The following is a 9813-nucleotide window of genomic DNA, read 5'->3' as shown; positions in this document are numbered from 1 at the left end:
AGCAATATGCTTAATATTAGGAGAGTTGAGAAATAAATATAGTTAGCCTACAGAGAGCTGATGGGATCCTCCTCTTTTTAATAGAGGCAATCAAAAGTCTGAGTCTGCCAGGCGCACCGGTTTGTGTGTGTCAAGAACTGCATCGCTGCTGGGGTTTTCACGCTCAACAGTTTCCTGTGTGTATCAAGAATGGTCCACCACCCGAAGGACATCCAGTCAACTTGACACAACTATGGGAAGCATTTGGAGTCAACATGGGCCAGCATCCCTGTGGAACGCTTTCGACACCTTGTAGAGTCCAGGCCCCCGACGAACTGAGGCTGTTCTGAGAGCAAAGGTGTTCTTAATGTTTTGTACACTGTGTACAGAGGAGTACAGCCGTAAAGACAGAGAACAGAATGAAATGAATGAAGAAAAAGAAGGGTGTGAGTATGATAGTGAAGTGCTCCCTGAGTAGCGCACCCTAGCTGCAGGTCACATGGAGAGCGCCCGCGCCTTGGCGGCTGCCCCCTGTGCCCGCTGCACCGTGCCCTGGCACCCCTCTCTGCCCACCAGCTGGCCTCTCTCAAACAGACCCTCGTGGCTCGTCCCTCCTCTTCCTCCTCCTCTTCCTCCTCCTCCTCCTCCCCCTCTTTCCGGACCTCCGTCAGCGAACGTCAGCATACCTGCAAAGGTCATGTTTAAGTTCAAGTCTTAAGGATCCGCCCATTTTTTTCAATTTTTGCCTAAAATGACCCAAATCTAACTGCCTGTAGCTCAGGACCTAAAATGACCCAAATCTAACTGCCTGTAGCTCAGGACCTAAAATGACCCAAATCTAACTGCCTGTAGCTCAGGACCTGAAATGACATACCCAAATCTAACTGCCTGTAGCTCAGGACCTGAAATGACATACCCAAATCTAACTGCCTGTAGCTCAGGACCTAAAATGACCCAAATCTAACTGCCTGTAGCTCAGGACCTAAAATGACATACCCACATTTAACTGCCTGTAGCTCAGGCCCTGAAGCAAGGATATGCATATTATTGATACCATTCGAAAGGAAACACTTGGAAGTTTGTGTAAATGTGAAATCAATGTAAAAGAATATAACACATTAGGTCCGGTAAAAGATAATATGAAGAAAAAAACATGCATTTTTTTGTATTTGTTTTGTACAATCATATTTGAAATGCAAGAGAAAGGCCATATTGTATTATTCCAGCCCAGGCGCAATTTAGGTTTTGGCCACTAGATGGCAGCAGTATATTTTCAAAGTTTTGGACTGAATCAATGAACCGTTGCATTTCTGTTCAAAATGTTGTAGATTAACAAGAATTTCGGCTTTCTGCCAATATCAGATATGTCTATGACCTGGGAAATTTTCTTGTTACTTACAACTTAATGCTAATTGCATTAGCCTATGTTAGCTCCACCGATCCCATAGAGGTTTTAAACCTAAATCTAACCTTACTGCTACACATTAAACCCCCCTCTAAATATACAGAATAATTGAAAAAGACCCTGCTACAGATTCCTTTTACAAAGTGAGTTGTGTCATTTAACAGTGAGAGAGAGAGAGAGAATGAACTTGTTTAGTTCAACCTTATAAGAGAAGTATAAAGAGTGTTGCTGAGATTCTACTGTTTACCGTATCCCTGCACACATCCACTCTTGAACTCTCCCTCGAACTTCATCCCGTCGAAACGACTGAAGACGCCTGCGCCTTGGAACTTCCCCTGAATGAAGTCTCCTTCGTACCTGCAAGAGACACACAGATACACAAACAGTGGGGTGTGTTCATTAGGCACCAAACGGAAGAACGAACACAGATGGAAACAGGGAGGAACTAACTGGGTTTGTCCAATAAGAAATTCTCAGGTCTGTGGACAATGCTGTCAACATTTACATTTTAGTCATTTAACAGACCCTCTTATCGAGAGCGACTTACAGGAGCAAGTGCCTTGCTCACCTAGTCGGAGAAGGGATATGAACCAGAGACCTTTTGGTTACTGGCCAAGCGATGTTAAAACTTCTTGACGCACCCATCCCGTTAGCGGGATCATTTCCGGCATCATCCGCTGAATTGCAGAGTGCCAAATTCAAATTAAATTACTAAAAATATTTAATTTCCATGAAATCACAAGTGCAATATAGCAAAACACAGCTTAGCTTGTTGTTAGTCCACCTGGCGTGTCCGATTTCAAAAAAGCTTTTCGGCGAAAGCAAGTAAGGACATCTCTCTCAGCAGACAAAACATTACAAACAGCTAGCAGCAAAGAAGATTGGTCACGAAAGTCAGAAAAGCAATAAAATGAATCGCTTACCTTTGATGATCTTTGGATGTTTGCACTCACGAGACTCCCAGTTACACAATAAATGTTCCTTTTGTTCCATAAAGATTATTTTTATATCCAAAATACCTACATTTGGTTGGCGCGTTATGTTCAGAAATCCACAGGCTCGAGCGGTCACGACGGGGCAGATGAAAATTCCAAATAGTATCCGTAAAGTTCGTAGAAACATGTCAAACATTTTTTATAATCAATCCTCAGGTTGTTTTTACAATATATAATCGATAATATTTCAACCGGACTGTAGCTTCTTCAATAGGAGAGAGAGAGAAAATGTCTGCTCCACTCTGTTGGCGCATTCAAAACGCTGCTGGCACCCAGCTATCCAATAACGCGATGTGATCATTCTCGCTCATTTTTCCGAATAAAAGCCTGAAACTATGTCTAAAGACTGTTGTGGAAGCCATAGAGGGAAGCGCTCTGCTGCGTTTCTTGCGCAGGCTGCACACACTTCATCAGTCTCTCATTCACTACTCGACAAGCGCTGGATAATTTGTCGTTCACTAGCAGCACCATATCACCAGGTAACATTCTGATTATGTTGTCATTCACCAGCAGGAACTTATCACCAAGGAACATTCGGACTATGGTGTCTTTCACTAGCAGCACCATATCACCAAGTAACATTCTGACTATGTTGTCTTTCACTAGCAGCACCATATCACCAAGTAACATTCTGACTATGTTGTCTTTCACTAGCAGCACCATATCACCAGGTAACATTCTGACTATCTTGTCTTTCATAGCAGCACCATATCACCAGGTAACATTCTGACTATGTTGTCTTTCACTAGCAGAACCTTATCACCAAGTAACATTCGGACTATGGTGTCTTTCACCAGCAGAACCATATCACCGGGTAACATTCGGACTATGGTGTCTTTCACTAGCAGCACCATATCACCAAGTAACATTCTGACTATGTTGTCTTTCACTAGCAGCACCATATCACAAAGTAACATTCTGACTATGTTGTCTTTCACTAGCAGCACCATATCACCAAGTAACATTCTGACTATGTTGTCTTTCACTAGCAGCACCATATCACCAGGTAACATTCTGACTATGTTGTCTTTCACCAGCAGAACCATATCACCGGGTAACATTCGGACTATGGTGTCTTTCACTAGCAGCACCATATCACCAAGTAACATGCGGACTATGGTGTCTTTCACCAGCAGAACCATATCACCAAGTAACATTCTGACTATGTTGTCTTTCACCAGCAGAACCATATCACCGGGTAACATTCTGACTATGTTGTCTTTCACTAGCAGCACCATATCACCAAGTAACATTCTGACTATGTTGTCTTTCACCAGCAGAACCATATCACCAGGGAACATTCTGACTATGTTGTCTTTCACTAGCAGCACCATATCACCAAGTAACATTCTGACTATGGTGTCTTTCACTAGCAGCACCATATCACCAGGTAACATTCTGCCTATGTTGTCTTTCACTAGCAGCACCATATCACCAAGTAACATTCTGACTATGTTGTCTTTCACTAGCAGAACCATATCAACAAGTAACATTCTGACTATGTTGTCTTTCACTAGCAGAACCATATCAACAAGTAACATTCTGACTATGGTGTCTTTCACTAGCAGCACCATATCACCAAGTAACATTCTGACTATGTTGTCTTTCACTAGCAGAACCATATCAACAAGTAACATTCTGACTATGGTGTCTTTCACTAGCAGCACCATATCACCAAGTAACATTCTGACTATGTTGTCTTTCACTAGCAGCACCATATCACCAAGTAACATTCTGACTATGGTGTCTTTCACTAGCAGCACCATATCACCAGGTAACATTCTGCCTATGTTGTCTTTCACTAGCAGCACCATATCACCAAGTAACATTCGGACTATGGTGTCTTTCACCAGCAGAACCATATCACCGGGTAACATTCGGACTATGGTGTCTTTCACTAGCAGCACCATATCACCAAGTAACATTCGGACTATGGTGTCTTTCACCAGCAGAACCATATCACCAAGTAACATTATGACTATGTTGTCTTTCACCAGCAGAACCATATCACCGGGTAACATTCTGACTATGTTGTCTTTCACTAGCAGCACCATATCACCAAGTAACATTCTGACTATGTTGTCTTTCACCAGCAGCACCATATCACCAAGTAACATTCTGACTATGGTATCTTTCACTAGCAGCACCATATCACCAGGTAACATTCTGCCTATGTTGTCTTTCACTAGCAGAACCATATCACCAAGTAACATTCGGACTATGGTGTCTTTCACCAGCAGAACCATATCACCGGGTAACATTCGGACTATGGTGTCTTTCACTAGCAGCACCATATCACCAAGTAACATTCGGACTATGGTGTCTTTCACTAGCAGCACCATATCACCAAGTAACATTCGGACTATGGTGTCTTTCACTAGCAGCACCATATCACCAAGTAACATTCGGACTATGGTGTCTTTCACTAGCAGCACCATATCACCAAGTAACATTCGGACTATGGTATCTTTCACTAGCAGCACCATATCACCAGGTAACATTCGGACTATGGTGTCTTTCACCAGCAGAACCATATCACCAAGTAACATTCGGACTATGGTGTCTTTCACTAGCAGCACCATATCACCAAGTAACATTCAGACTATGGTGTCTTTCACCAGCAGAACCATATCACCGGGTAACATTCTGACTATGGTGTCTTTCACCAGCAGAACCATATCACCGGGTAACATTCGGACTATGGTGTCTTTCACCAGCAGAACCATATCACCGGGTAACATTCGGACTATGGTGTCTTTCACCAGCAGAACCATATCACCGGGTAACATTCGGACTATGGTGTCTTTCACTAGCAGCACCATATCACCAAGTAACATTCGGACTATGGTGTCTTTCACCAGCAGAACCATATCACCAAGTAACATTCGGACTATGGTGTCTTTCACCAGCAGAACCATATCACCAAGTAACATTCTGACTATGTTGTCTTTCACCAGCAGAACCATATCACCGGGTAACATTCTGACTATGTTGTCTTTCACTAGCAGCACCATATCACCAAGTAACATTCTGACTATGTTGTCTTTCACCAGCAGAACCATATCACCAGGGAACATTCTGACTATGGTGTCTTTCACTAGCAGCACCATATCACCAAGTAACATTCTGACTATGGTGTCTTTCACTAGCAGCACCATATCACCAAGTAACATTCTGACTATGGTGTCTTTCACTAGCAGCACCATATCACCAAGTAACATTCTGACTATGGTATCTTTCACTAGCAGCACCATATCACCAGGTAACATTCTGCCTATGTTGTCTTTCACTAGCAGAACCATATCACCAAGTAACATTCGGACTATGGTGTCTTTCACCAGCAGAACCATATCACCGGGTAACATTCGGACTATGGTGTCTTTCACTAGCAGCACCATATCACCAAGTAACATTCGGACTATGGTGTCTTTCACTAGCAGCACCATATCACCAAGTAACATTCGGACTATGGTGTCTTTCACTAGCAGCACCATATCACCAAGTAACATTCGGACTATGGTGTCTTTCACTAGCAGCACCATATCACCAAGTAACATTCGGACTATGGTGTCTTTCACTAGCAGCACCATATCACCAAGTAACATTCGGACTATGGTGTCTTTCACTAGCAGAACCATATCACCAAGTAACATTCAGACTATGGTGTCTTTCACCAGCAGAACCATATCACCGGGTAACATTCGGACTATGGTGTCTTTCACCAGCAGAACCATATCACCGGGTAACATTCGGACTATGGTGTCTTTCACCAGCAGAACCATATCACCGGGTAACATTCGGACTATGGTGTCTTTCACTAGCAGCACCATATCACCAAGTAACATTCGGACTATGGTGTCTTTCACCAGCAGAACCATATCACCAAGTAACATTCGGACTATGGTGTCTTTCACTAGCAGCACCATATCACCAAGTAACATTCGGACTATGTTGTCTTTCACTAGCAGCACCATATCACCAGGTAACATTCGGACTATGTTGTCTTTCACTAGCAGCACCATATCACCAAGTAACATTCTGACTATGGTGTCTTTCACTAGCAGAACCATATCACCAGGTAACATTCTGACTATGGTGTCTTTCACTAGCAGAACCATATCACCGGGTAACATTCTGACTATGGTGTCTTTCACTAGCAGAACCATATCAACAAGTAACATTCTGACTATGTTATCTTTCACTAGCAGAACCATATCAACAAGTAACATTCTGACTATGGTGTCTTTCACCAGCAGAACCATATCACCGGGTAACATTCTGACTATGGTGTCTTTCACTAGCAGCACCATATCACCAAGTAACATTCTGACTATGGTGTCTTTCACTAGCAGAACCATATCACCAGGTAACATTCTGACTATGGTGTCTTTCACTAGCAGAACCATATCACCGGGTAACATTCGGACTATGGTGTCTTTCACTAGCAGAACCATATCACCAAGGAACACTATGATTCTGATTTGAGTTTTCTGTAGCAAACCATTTACAAGTGTTTTTCATTGCTTACCATAATGAATAGGACCCCAATGCCAAGGAGTTTGTTTCTGCACACTGATTGTGTTAAGTTTGTTTTGAGTGGATTCTCAAAAATGTATTTGTTAGGCAGTTGTCTGGTGCATAACTATTTAGTGAGCTATGTTGTCATATAATAGATATCATTCAGCTGAGAAATGTCACCAAGAAGTCTCGAACAAGAACAGAATGCTGTCAGAACACAGACAAATATAAACAGAGAGCCTTGACCTGAGGTGGGTGGAATCTTCACTGATGGACTGATCCATTATCCTGTTCTCACAACCCAGGTCTGCTACGTGCTCTGTGACACAGAATACAATACACAGCGAAACAAAAGTCCATTTGTGCAGCGATTAGTTTTACTTTCGCCGCGCAGTGTGTGACGTTGCCGAGATCCTCGTTAAAGCAACTGACACTTAATTATCTCAATCAAGCTCTGCTCTCAAGGTGAAGGAGGTTGGTTATAATTACGATGCAAGCAACACAAATTGCATCCCCACATGACTTTGTGTGACATCGGAGTAGAGTTGGATCTAGAGGAAAGTGTTGCCTGTTGCTTCTAACATCACATGACTTTGTGTGACATCGGAGTAGAGTTGGATCTAGAGGAAAGCGTTGCCTGTTGCTTCTAACATCACATGACTTTGTGTGACATCGGAGTAGAGTTGGATCTAGAGGAAAGCGTTGCCTGTTGCTTCTAAAATCACATGACTTTGTGTGACATCGGAGTAGAGTTGGATCTAGAGGAAAGCATTGCCTGTTGCTTCTAACATCACATGACTTTGTGTGACATCGGAGTAGAGTTGGATCTAGAGGAAAGCGTTGCCTGTTGCTTCTAACATCACATGACTTTGTGTGACATCGGAGTAGAGTTGGATCTAGAGGAAAGCATTGCCTGTTGCTTCTAACATCACATGACTTTGTGCGACATCGGAGTAGAGTTGGATCTAGAGGAAAGCGTTGCCTGTTGCTTCTAAAATCACATGACTTTGTGTGACATCGGAGTAGAGTTGGATCTAGAGGAAAGCGTTGCCTGTTGCTTCTAACATCACATGACTTTGTGTGACATCGGAGTAGAGTTGGATCTAGAGGAAAGCATTGCCTGTTGCTTCTAACATCACATGACTTTGTGTGACATCGGAGTAGAGTTGGATCTAGAGGAAAGCATTGCCTGTTGCTTCTAACATCACATGACTTTGTGTGACATCGGAGTAGAGTTGGATCTAGAGGAAAGCGTTGCCTGTTGCTTCTAACATCACATGACTTTGTGTGACATCGGAGTAGAGTTGGATCTAGAGGAAAGCGTTGCCTGTTGCTTCTAACATCACATGACTTTGTGTGACATCGGAGTAGAGTTGGATCTAGAGGAAAGCGTTGCCTGTTGCTTCTAACATCACATGACTTTGTGTGACATCGGAGTAGAGTTGGATCTAGAGGAAAGCGTTGCCTGTTGCTTCTAACATCACATGACTTTGTGTGACATCGGAGTAGAGTTGGATCTAGAGGAAAGCGTTGCCTGTTGCTTCTAACATCACATGACTTTGTGTGACATCGGAGTAGAGTTGGATCTAGAGGAAAGCGTTGCCTGTTGCTTCTAACATCACATGACTTTGTGTGACATCGGAGTAGAGTTGGATCTAGAGGAAAGCGTTGCCTGTTGCTTCTAACATCACATGACTTTGTGTGACATCGGAGTAGAGTTGGATCTAGAGGAAAGCGTTGCCTGTTGCTTCTAACATCACATGACTTTGTGTGACATCGGAGTAGAGTTGGATCTAGAGGAAAGCGTTGCCTGTTGCTTCTAACATCACAACACTAAGAGAACATCTGTTTGCAGAACCACATGGACGCGGTAAGGAATTCAACCTCCAGTTAGAAGTAACACGAATGAAGACAATGAACAGGGGAGATCTAAATGCAACACGTTGCCTCAGGGCATTGGTCAATATGAATGTGCTATAAGGGGGAAGACGTCAGACAGTTTTAATGTCATTAGCAGGGTCAAAGGTGAAATAGGAATGGTGAGACATTGCTACCTGGATCCATCAGGGAAGACCAGCATCCCACAGCCGTTGAAGAGTCCGTTCTCGAACTGACCCGTGTAACACGTCCCATCACTTAACGTCAGCTGGCCTAGACCATGTCTCAGACCTGGGGGACAGACCAACCAGTTAGTTACTGGCCTAGACCATGTCTCAGACCTGGGGGACAGACCAACCAGTTAGTTACTGGCCTAGACCATGTCTCAGACCTGGGAACAGACCAACCAGTTAGTTACTGGCCTAGACCATGTCTCAGACCTGGGAACAGACCAACCAGTTAGTTACTGGCCTAGACCATGTCTCAGACCTGGGAACAGACCAACCAGTTAGTTACTGGCCTAGACCATGTCTCAGACCTGGGGGACAGACAAACCAGTTAGTTACTGGCCTTGACCATGTCTCAGACCTGGGGGACAGACAAACCAGTTAGTTACTGGCCTAGACCATGTCTCAGACCTGGGGGACAGACAATACCAGTTAGTTAGTTAGTTACCAGTTAGCCAGACCATCATTTTAAATAAGAATTTGTTCTTCATTATTTAACATTTATTGAATAAATAAAGGTTAAATAAAATACACAAATAAGTCAGTTAGTAGTTAGTTAGTTACACGTTTATTAGTTATCAGCTAGTTAGTCACAAGTTAGTTAGTTCCGTTAGTTATCAGTTATTTAGCGAGCAGGCAAGTTAGTGCAAAATTAAATAGTGTCAAATAGTGTCAAATACACTAAAACGTGAATGAAAGAAATCAAAAGAACACCTTATTTTTTATAATAATTGTTCATAAATCACCATGTGGATAAAGGATAAAGATGCCTCATGTGTAAGAGGTTAATGCAAGGCGAAGAGCTTATTGG

The 9813-nt window shown here is 43.0% G+C and overlaps 1 protein-coding gene across 1 annotated transcript; it reads right to left on the bottom strand.

The window, feature by feature from the left end:
* Positions 1–272: 272 nt before the first annotated feature.
* LOC116359028 (MORN repeat-containing protein 4-like) lies at positions 273–9421 on the bottom strand. The gene is made up of 3 exons (XM_031811670.1): positions 8952–9421; positions 1632–1741; positions 273–665 (listed from the first exon to the last, which is right to left on the bottom strand). The coding sequence occupies exons 1-3, from the start codon at positions 8975–8977 to the stop codon at positions 475–477; spliced, it is 327 nt and encodes a 108-aa protein (XP_031667530.1). The 5' UTR covers positions 8978–9421; the 3' UTR covers positions 273–474.
* Positions 9422–9813: the final 392 nt, after the last annotated feature.

The sequence above is a fragment of the Oncorhynchus kisutch genome, unplaced genomic scaffold (assembly GCF_002021735.2).
Source record: "Oncorhynchus kisutch isolate 150728-3 unplaced genomic scaffold, Okis_V2 Okis01b-Okis20b_hom, whole genome shotgun sequence".
NCBI classification, from domain to species: Eukaryota; Metazoa; Chordata; class Actinopteri; order Salmoniformes; family Salmonidae; genus Oncorhynchus; species Oncorhynchus kisutch.
The sequence above is the reverse complement of the archived record's forward strand: the minus strand, read 5'-3'. Positions and strand labels throughout refer to the sequence as shown.